General features: G+C 67.7%; 1 protein-coding gene across 1 annotated transcript in view; it reads right to left on the reverse strand.

The window, feature by feature from the left end:
• Positions 1–339: 339 nt before the first annotated feature.
• Positions 340–10,001, reverse strand: part of SH2D3C (SH2 domain containing 3C) — a 26,288-nt gene continuing 16,626 nt past the window's right edge. The window contains exons 4-12 of the mRNA XM_085320061.1: positions 7,263–7,391; positions 6,520–6,968; positions 4,456–4,580; positions 3,407–3,984; positions 2,995–3,110; positions 2,648–2,819; positions 1,827–1,938; positions 1,343–1,549; positions 340–1,042 (exon numbers count right to left, since the gene is read on the reverse strand). Of these exons, the coding sequence (XP_085176187.1) occupies positions 867–1,042; positions 1,343–1,549; positions 1,827–1,938; positions 2,648–2,819; positions 2,995–3,110; positions 3,407–3,984; positions 4,456–4,580; positions 6,520–6,968; positions 7,263–7,391 (2,064 nt within the window). The 3' untranslated portion in view covers positions 340–866. The remainder of the gene's footprint in view (positions 1,043–1,342; positions 1,550–1,826; positions 1,939–2,647; positions 2,820–2,994; positions 3,111–3,406; positions 3,985–4,455; positions 4,581–6,519; positions 6,969–7,262; positions 7,392–10,001) is intronic.

A 10,001-nucleotide genomic window follows, 5' to 3' on the forward strand; every position in this document is an offset into this window, starting at 1 on the left:
GGGCAGGGCTTGGGGAGGCGGGGCTAAGGCGGCCAATCCGGGGGGGAGGGCGGAATGCAGGGGTGGGGCTAAGGCTCGGGGCGTGGCCAAGGGCCGGGGGCGTGGCCAAAGGCCGGGGGCGTGGCCAAGGGCCGGGGGCGTGGCGATGCCCTCGGGCGGCGGCCCGGGCGGCCGCTGCTGCGGGGCCCGGGCTGTGCAGGGGTCGCGGGGTGCGGGGGGCCGTGGGAGCGCCCTAGGGGTCTGCCCGCTCCTCCCGGCCCCCAGCCCCGGGTGGTGGTGGGGGGCACCTCCAGCCCTCCCGCCCCCCTTAAACCTGCCCCTCCAGGAGAGGACATCCTCTTGAGGAAGAGCATAAAAGTTTATTGTATGTAAGAACCGAACCCATGAGCTCTGTACACGTATTTACACGACAAAATGAATGAGCCGAATTATTTACAACACGAAACGTCCTGCGCGAGTCTGTACATCACGAAGCGGTCGCGGAAACGTATTTACAAGCACGAGTCAGAGGCCTTGACCAAGACGGAAACCAGAAAAAGCTGAAACCAAAGGGCAGGGGGCTGCGTAGCGCGAGGGGCCCCACGCGGATCCCGTCCAGGGACTGCAGCGCTCTCCAGCCCCGCCGCTCCCACGCGGGCGGCCGGGCGAGCCGTGCAGCGGGGGTGGCTGCCGGTGGGAGACGCCTTTCCAGAGGCGCCCTCCGCTTCATCCCCCCACCCGCTGCCCCGTGCCCGCCGCGGACACCCCTCGGCCTCCCCAGGCCCCGCGGGGCGCCCGGCCCCTTCCCCGCAGCCGCGGTGGGGACGGAGCCACGGCCCGCGGCGCTCCCCGCGGCGCCCCGGTCTCTCTCGCGTCCCCGGCGGGGGTTACAGCTCGCTGAAGCGCACGGCGGGCTCCAGCTTATGGGACAGCGCCGTGAGGACCTTGTCGAACTTCTCGTAGCGCTCGGCCTGGCTGCTCTCGGCCCCGCGGCTGCCCCAGAGCAGCCGCAGCTGGAACTCGGTGCTGAAGATCTCCAGGAGCTCGGCTTTGCTCTGGAAACCTGCGGAGGACGCGCGTCAGGCCCAGGCGCGCCGGGGACGGGCCTGGGAGCTGCGCCCAGCTCGGGTGGGCCGGCAACGACGCGCTTGGGCTCAGACGCATGGACGAAGACGGGGGTTTTGTCGGGGCCCCACCAGCCGGTCTGCGGGCYGGTGCGTGGCGTGGGGCAGAAGCACCCCCGGGGCAGCGTGAACCCCACGCTCCCTCGTCTCCCTCACCTGCCCGGGGGATGCAGTGAGGGGGAAGGGGCTCCCGGGGGACGCCGGGCCGCAGCTGCCGGCCCGTCCCCGCGCTCGCTTACCCTGCAGCTTCACCTCGGCGTTGGTGCGGTAGAGGCCCCCGTGGTGAGCCACCATCCGCGCCGCCTCCAGGTGGGCCATGACCACCTCCACGCCGTTGTCCGTGTTCTCCCAGGGCTCGGGGCTCTCCGAGAGAGCGTCGCCCCGCTCCAGGAGAGCGATGAGGGGCATGACGTGAGGAAAAGTGGTGTTGGTCAGCGGCGGCCCTTCTGCGGAGAGAGACGCCCTGAGCGCCGGCCGCGGCCCCTCGGCTGGCCCGTGTCCCAGCGAGGCGGGAGGGCTGGTCCGTGCCGCCCGCGCTTCCCTCCCCACCTGCCTCCAGCCCTGCCGGAGAGGCTTTCGGGTGCAGCTGCACCCCAGAAGCGATGGGGCGCTGGAGATCGCGCWGTGCTCGATCCCCCCAGCCTGGCCRGCTGCAGCGCTCCCGTCCCAGCCCCGCGCAGCCGGGACCAGGCGGGCGAGAGGCGGCGGAGTCGCTCCCGTTACCTTTCCCTTCGTTCAGGCTTTTCAGGAACGGCTTGAGCTTCTTCTCGTAGAGGATCGCCCCCTCCGTGTGCCGCTGCCGCAGCGCCATCCAGGTCTGCTCCAGCCGCGCGATCTGAAAGCGGGACGCGCGGGCAGCGCTCGGCGGGCAGCGCGGCCCTCGCCCGCCCCGGCTCTCCCCGGCCGCCTACGCGCCGGTGCCCTCGCCAGCCTCTTCCCACCAGCCCTGGAAGCCTCTCGGCCGGAGACTCGCACGTCCCTGCCGCGCGATACCGGCTTCAGTATTTCTCCCGCCTCGACGGCCCTGGACGGCAGCTTCCCTGCGCCGCAGCGGCCGGGAGGATGAGCCGCCGGGAGGCAGCGGGAGAGGGCAGCCCCTCCACCTCCTTCGTGCCAGCAGGAAGCAAGACTTCCCAGCTGGGCTCCTTTTAAAATTGAATKTTAATCTCCTTTCATCTTCCAAAGGGAGCAGCGTGGCCCGGAGACGCTGCTGCTGCTGCTGCCGCCGCCGCGGCCTTGAGACTGGTTTGTGTTGTACCGGAGGGCAGATTCATTTCCTCCCAGGAACGGAGCCCGGCGCAGAACAAAAACACCCAACCGCCTCGAAACAATCGGATCCCGGCGGGACGCGGCTGCGTGCTCCGAGCAGGGGCAGCTCTTCCCCTTCGCTGCCTACACCCCCRCGGATGTGGCCCCACGCCTTTCCCTTGACATTTTCTCCCCTCTCCGACCCTGGCGGGAAGGTGTCGGAGCCCGTAGGACAGGGAGATTTGGGAGAAGGGGGCCGAGCCCGGGCCAGGAGGATGAACGGAGCGTCCCGGTACCTGCGTCATTTCCAGCGCGTTCATCACAGCAGCAAAACTGAACATGTTCCCCATGGTGCTCTTGAGCTCGGCGGCCAGCTGGATGGATTTGTGCAGCAGGGCTGCCCTCTCCTCCGTGCTGCCCGTGCAGCCCAGGATGTCCACGGCGATCATGATGGACATGGTGTGAAACCTGCCGYGGGGAGAGACCGGGAGTCAGCACGGGGGCACGGAGGGGCCGGGTCCGACTCCGAGCTGYGGGGATGCTCAGCCGCGGCCGCGCCGGGGGTTCCTGCATCCCGGGAGGCGCGGCGGGACCCCCGCCAGGCCTGGCAGGGCCGTGGTGTGCGGGGGCCCCGCGGCCGTACCGTTCCAGCAGGTCGAGCCGGAGCTGGTGGCCGTGGGGCAGGGTGAGCAGCTCCATGCCGGAGCTCACCCCCATGAGCCGCTGCATCTCCGTAGTAACACCCAGTATCCTAGCGACCTGCAAGAAAGAGGAGAGCAGATTAGGCCTCTGCTAATTAAGGAGAGGCCAAAGGGGCCTCGGGCGGTCTGCCCTCCTCCCGGCCCCGGCTTCGCCCTCAGCCTGGCCTCCGCCTGCCTSGGGCCGATGCAGGGCTGGCAGAGCCGTGCTGGGATGCTCTGTGCTGAGGGGTGCTCGGTGCTCGGGGGATGCTGCGGTCCCACGCCAACCCTGGCTCCGGGTTTCTGAGCCCCTGGCAGGGAGGGAGCGAATGGCGGGCAGCGCTGCCCGTCCCTCCTGCCTGGCCCCGGCCATACCTGGCAGTCCACTTTGGTGATGTGTTTGGCGAGCGTCTTCGCATCCACCTCTGCCAGCAGCTCTTTGACCTTCTTGAGCACGGCCATCTCCAGGGGCTTGTTCTCCAGCGGGATGAGCAGGGACTGGAAGGCTGCGGGGTTGAAGGACGAGCTCATCTCCATGGTGGGGGGCACAAAGCCCAGGAAGTCCAGCTCTCCCTTCAGCCGCTGCCCTGCCTCTGCTTCGCCAGAGCCGTTCTCCACAGTCCCTCTCTGTCCTTCCTCCACCTTTAGCCTCTCCACGTAGCTCTTTGCTGGGAGCTGCTTGGTGTCGTGAGCTGGCCGTTCTCTGTTGATGGGCGAGGTGGGGTGGAGCTGGCAGTAATGCCCCGTGTCTGGGTCGCTGTAGCTGTTCACGGAGGGCGAGGGGGACGCRCGGGCGTACCCGTGGCAGGGAGTGGAGTGGGTGCTGTGGGCAGGGTCTGGCAGAGGTTTGCTGTTGGTTCCTGGGCACAGCTGGGGCTCGCTGGATCTTCTTATGACCGGAGAGGCCGGAGCGATCCCGGCCGCTTGGGAGGTATGTGGCTTTAGCCGTGTAACTGCAGGGAGCGGGAGAGACCCCGTTAGCAGAGCTTAGAGATACGCACGCTCATGGGGCGCCAGCTCAGGCCCCAGGGATGCGACAGCCCGGGGAGGCTGCACTCAGGGAAAGCCCCGCTGTCCAAAGGGTCCTTGCGACAGGACTTGCAGCCGCTCCCAGGACAGGGTACGGTCCCTGCTGTGAGGCCGCTGAGGACTGGCTGAAGTCACAGCWGCACTGCTGGCGCTGCAGCTCCGGTCAAGCCCCTTTCGGGACAGCTGGCTGTGCAAAGAGCTGGACAGYGTTTCAGCAGCAGGGAGCGAGGGAGCTGTACGGAGCGGGTATTTAGGCCAGCGCTCCATGCCCTGGGGCTCCTCTTTGCCAGGCAGCTCCAGCTGCCTCCCCACATCCCTGGCATCACACCAACATCAAGTCCTGCCCAACCTCCATCCCCATCGTCCCCCCAGGAGGATGCAGGGGCACTTCCTACCCGTGCTGTAGGCGGGCGACGCTGGGTTCTCGGAGATGGGGGACATCGGGGAGTGGAGGTCCTGGATCTGGTCCATGCTGACGGCGCAGTTGCGAATGATGTCTCTGTGGTGCGGTAGGGACACGCTGGGGAACGGTGGGAGGAGATGGGACKGGTTAGTCACTGCGAAGAGGGACCGGACAGGCCCCGAGGGGGCCTCTCCACCTCCCCCGGGGGTGTCACGGGTCTCCCTCCTCCCGCTGCYGCAGCTGTGGGACCTGACACTGGTTCTCTGAATCAAAGTGCTCCTGCAACAAGAGAGGAACTGGTGTTTGGCTTGGAATGGTCCTGACACCCTGACGGTGCTGGCAGCCGGGGCTGGGGGGGCTGTTCGCGCTGGGGAACCAGTAACGAGTTCAGCTGGAGCAACGAGCGGCCCCTCCAGGCAGCTGGGGAAGGAGCGGAAGGGCTCCGTGCCTGTATAAATCAGGGACAGCCCAGCCCTTGGGGGAGGCTGAGGGAGCAGGAGGAGGGAAGGAGGTGCTCCAAGGCAAAGGTACTGCTGGGGGGAGAGCTGGGGGGGCTCCCTGCTTGCTGTGGGGAAATGAGCTGAGTAAAGAAATAGCTGGGGGCAGTCYTCTTTCCGAGGCGCTGCCTGGTAGCGGGTGTGCTGCTCTGTATTTCCACCTGAGACCTGTGCGATGTGCTAGACGAGCAGTGTYGCTGCAGCTCGGAGTTTGGGAGAGACGGCAAACGCTTGTGACCTGCTCGTCCCCTGCCGAAGGCAGCCCGCAGCGTCGAGCGTGGCGCGGGGCAGAGTGTGAGCGCGGGGAGGGAGCCGCGAGCCCCGGGAGTCGACGCTGGGGCTGTCGCCACAGCGGGCCGAGCGAGCGGGGTGTTGCAAGGGGGCCCGGCGGGTAGTTATGCCGCCCTCCCCGGCGCGGGTGAGGCCTGGGCTGCCGGGATGTGTTGGGTCTTGAGCGCTGCGCCCCTGCGGTGGGAGGAGGTGGGGAGCAGCCACRGCGATAAGAGGTTTGGGGCAAAATGAGCAATGAGGAAAGACTGATGGAACTGGGCTCTCCTGCTGGAAATACGTATGCTTCTCCGGAAACCCGAGTGTTTTTCTTTTCCCTCCTGTACCGGCTGACTGTCTCCTGCTGTTGTGTCTCTTACCCTGCCCTTGGACCGAGAGGGCTGGGGCAGGGGTGAGAAAGCAGCTTGATTCACGGACAGGCTGAGGGCCTGCTCCCGTAGCCGTCCCTGGCAYGGGGATACGGGACGGGTGTGGGAGACCCTGCTTGGCCTCTCCGCGATTCTGCACTTGGGGTTCTCTGCCYTCCCCTTCCTTTCAGGGGGCAATCTGGGCTGCCAAAAGAAAGCCATGCGAAGGTCRTGTCTTTCCCCAGCTTGGGAGAAGCCCAAACTGTTTCAAGGTTTCCGAGAGGCACTCRGAGCCTGCAGGCACTTGGAGGGGGTTGCTCTAAAGAAAACTTTGCACTAGCGACAGGCAAGCTGAGAAAACACAGCCCTTGAGGYGCAGTGTGCTTGGACTGGCTGAACCTCTTGGAAAGCGGTGGGCTGGTGACTACCTCATGGGAGGCTCTGGTGGGGTACACAGACCCCTCCTGGTGCAGCTCTGCAAGCCTGCAGCTCCACTTGGTAACTCCTAGCAAATGCTCYAGCTGAACTGGTGGCCTTGACTAAAAGGGCCCTTCAAACGTAGCACAGCGAGTGCCTCCTTGGGGGCTGGGACGGGCTCTGCTCTTGCATCTGCCTGGGAAAACGCTACTCCCTCACTTCAGCAGGTTGATAATTCTGGACTGGGTGATTGTAAAAACCCTCTGGCTTATGGCCTAGGATGCTAAAGTCMTGTCTGCTTTGGTAACTCGGCATGGCTGGCCTTGGAGAACCCTCCAGGCCCAGCTGGGCACCAGTTTCTTCCCTCCTGGTCCTTCTGCGCCCGAGCAGTGACACAGTTCCCACGCCCAAGCCCTACGTTGCTGCATAGCACCAGTGGAGCTGGTGGCTCTGCCCCTTCTGCAGGGGCTGACCCTCAGCCCAGCTAAGCTGTGACCGTGTCCTCACCTGGTTGGGCACCCCTCAGCCCTGGTGATTTTGTCTGCTGTCAGGCCGTCCGTCATGGTGATGCTTCTGCGCTTTATGTGCCCCCCTTTCTGGGTGGTGGGGCTGTGGGACCCCCCATGTTTCCCGTTGGCGAGTCCGTAGCTGGCCTCCAGGTAGCGCAGCGGGAAGGTGCGGTTGATGGGGCAGTAGACGATGGCCCCGCTCTGCTCCGAGATGGCCCTGCGGTTGCCCACGTAGAAGCGGACGAGGGCGGGCACGTTGTCGAAGCTCTCCTGCTCGAAGAGGTACTGGATGCGGGTATGGCCATCGCTGGACTTCACTGTCACTTTGTTGATCTTGAAGTGGAGGGGCTCATTGCGCCAGCGGCACGTCAGCACGTAGTCGCCCAGGCTGGTGAGCGAGTCGCGGATGAGGAAGTCCCCGTTCCTCTGCACCAGGCTCTCCGACACCTGGCGGGGACGAGGCACGGCGGCTCAGGCACGGCTCCGCTCCCGGGGCCTCGCGCTCGCGGTACGGGGACTGGGCAGGGGGTGTCGCAGCTCGGGAGCGTTAGCTCGCGCCTCTGCGAGGGGCCGGAGGCCTTYCGGCTCGGTGGCCCGCTCGCCTCGGGCCGCGTCTCGCCCCCGGCGGACGGGCGCGGAGGGCCCCGGGGAGGGGCGGCGGTTCGGCGCGGCCTCGGGGCGCTCCCCTGGGGAACGGCCCAACCCGGCGGAGCCCGAAGCGACCCGTCCTGCTGCCCTCACCTCCCGCGGGATGCGGCCGTGGTACCAAGCGTGGCTGCGCAGGTCGGCGCTGCTCAGCTTCAGCTCCTCTTCCAGCTCCTTGTGCAGCTTCTCGGGTGACGAGTCGAGGATGTATTTTTCCTTGGAGAACTACGGAGGAGGAGAGAGTGTCAGGGGGGTCCCTGCCCTCCTCAAGGGGCATCACSATCCCTGTAACCCCCCCCGGCTCCCCCTTTCCCCGTGGGAGGGTGGCGGGAGGCAGCGTCGGGGCAGAGACCGGCCTGGCCAGGGCAGCAGAGCTGTCGGTGAGCGAAGCCGGGAGGGCGCTCGGGAAGGAGCGATGTGCCAGCACTCGCCCTTCCTCCCTGTCCGCCGCCAGCGCGTGTCCCCCCACCCGGCACTGCCCCGCGGCACGAGCGCTGGCACCGCGGCGGCGGCGGGCTGCCGTCCCGGGCTGCTTCTGCCCGCCGGGACGGGGCTGGCAACGCGCTGGGGCGAGCGGGGAGCAGCGCGAGCCCCGGAGGCGACGAGCCGAGCGGCGACCAAGCAGGATCCCGCCGCGGGACCRCAGGGCTTCCCTCTTGCACGGGGACCGGTGAGGCCGCCCGCCTGGGGACGGGCGCAGACGTGTCCCCTGGGGGACGGGTGATCCCCCCACGTGCCTGCTCGCTCRTGGTGAAGCACGAGGGTGGGGGGTGATGTGACTGCGGAAGGYCGGGTCCTGCTACCAGGATGAGCTTCCCCCCCACGGCCGCAGGATCTGTCAGCGCGTCCCCATGGAGCCTGGGCACCGCGTCCCCCGTGGGCTCTTCCCTCAGAGCTGAGTGTGGTYCCTACTTAGCAGGTGAAACCACTCGCTGATGATCAGCCTGTGGCAAACTGTCCGTACCGCTCTGCTGCGCCGCCTGCCCCAAACGCAGCACCGGTGGCAGGAGCTCAGGAGCCTGCGCCGGCTGCTTATCGACACGCGCATCCCTCGGGCAGAACCGCKCTTCCAGGAGGAAGTCTGTCTCCTCCTGGAAGCATCTGCCACGGTCCCTCCTCCCAAGGGTTAACYCGGCTCTGTTTAGCCTGGTGGTGGCATGAATAGTAATGACACATGCGAAGGGAACCTTCTGCATCAAAATGAGCTTTTACCAGCACTGGTGCACCTGAGCCTGAAGGATGCGATTCGCCCCCTCCCTCCCCCTGGAGAGAGGGGAGCGATGGCGTCATGTCTCCGACCGGCTGGGCTGCTGCCCGTGCCGGAGAGGGTCCCCAGAAGGCAGCTGAGGACGGCAAGTCCCCGGATGCTGTCTGGGGCCGCGAGCATCGGCCCGCGGTTCCTGCGCTCCTTCCGCAGCGTATGGGACTCGTGTTTCCTCCTGGGCTCGTGGGTCAGCTCCGAGCCGGCGCCAGCCCCAAGCTCGCCGTCACCTCGCCGCTCTGCCTCAGCAGCGCCGCGTTGCCCCGTGCAGCCAGGATGCCCGGGATCTGCTTGTGTCCCGGCACGTGCTCGCTGGCCTGCGAGGAGGCCCGTGGCCCTGCYGTGGGCCAGGGCTGCTTGGGGGGCTCCCAGGGCGCCCTGTTGTGCTGGTGGACCTGTGTCTTGGAGGGCTTACGGGCCACCAGCCGCTCGGTAGGGCGCACGGCTGCGAGCGGGGCAGGCCGTGGCCTGGCCCCACCTCTGGCGGCCGTGCCGGTGCGAGGAGGGACCGCGTGCTGGCCCAGCTCCTTGGCTCCCCGTTAAGGCTCCAGCCTCAGACCACTGCGCTCGTCCCCTAGCCCTGCTCGGCAGCGCGCCAGGCGGAGGCTGTTCCTCTTCCCGGGGCTTCAACAAACTCCCTCGGCAGGTTTCTTTGCCCACTGTCCATCTCCACGGGGCAGCTGCTGACCCTGGAGGTCTCGGACTTCTGGCTCTCCCGCRCCTAGAGAGGCCAGGGAGGACACGGAGCTCCCTGTTGTCCGGCTTGGCTGGGGAAAGCCGCTACGGCGATGCTGCCCCGGGGACGGGGAAGCAGGCTGCGAGCGGCCGTGCGACGCAGCCCAACTCTCCCGGGCTCGCGCTCGCCAGCCGGCATCCGCTTTGCCGCTCTCCCTTCCCACCCGGCGAGTCTCGGGGTGCGGGATGGTGGTAGCAGCCTGCGGAAACGCTAGGGATGGGATTCAGGCTCGCTCCTCCGACTCTGGCCGTGGGCACCCGCCTCCAGGCGGAGGAAGGAGCCCCCGGCGTGGACGCGCTCCGCCGCAGCGGAGACCCCCGACGCCCTCCATGCGAGAGGGTCCTGCTGCCCGCACCCAAGGGGCCCCCGACGGGGCGCCCGCGCGCTTGCCACCGCAGCCTGAACCCGGTGAAAGCAGACGGTGCTGGTGGCTGCAGCCGAGGTCCGGGGGGCCGAGCGGACGCCGTCGCTGTGGCCGCCCGCTTGCCGCGGCTCCCTCCCCGGCTCCGGCGGCGCAAGGAGCCTCCGGAGCCTCTCCGGGAGCGGCTGCTGCCGCCGCTCTGAGCTTTGAGCCCGGGGCACGGCTGCTGCTGCTTCGGTTCCCCTCTGCCTCYGGGAGAGCCTGCGCTCGGGCCCTCGGTCTGCAGCGGGGAAGGAGCTGGCAAAGGCCRCCCGTGCTGAGCCCGGAGCGGTTTGGAGCAGCCCCCCCGCCGCCCCCGGAGAGGGGATTAGCGCCTGCTGCGCCGCGTCGTGCAGCTGGGTTTGCCCCAAATCCCCCGCATGCGAATATGCCGGATAACAAACAAACCCAGCTGAGCGGTGCCCGGCGTCTCCAAGC

Source organism: Rhea americana, unplaced genomic scaffold, assembly GCF_003343005.1.
Source record: "Rhea americana isolate MKP2758 unplaced genomic scaffold, rheAme1 scaffold_61, whole genome shotgun sequence".
NCBI classification, from domain to species: Eukaryota; Metazoa; Chordata; class Aves; order Rheiformes; family Rheidae; genus Rhea; species Rhea americana.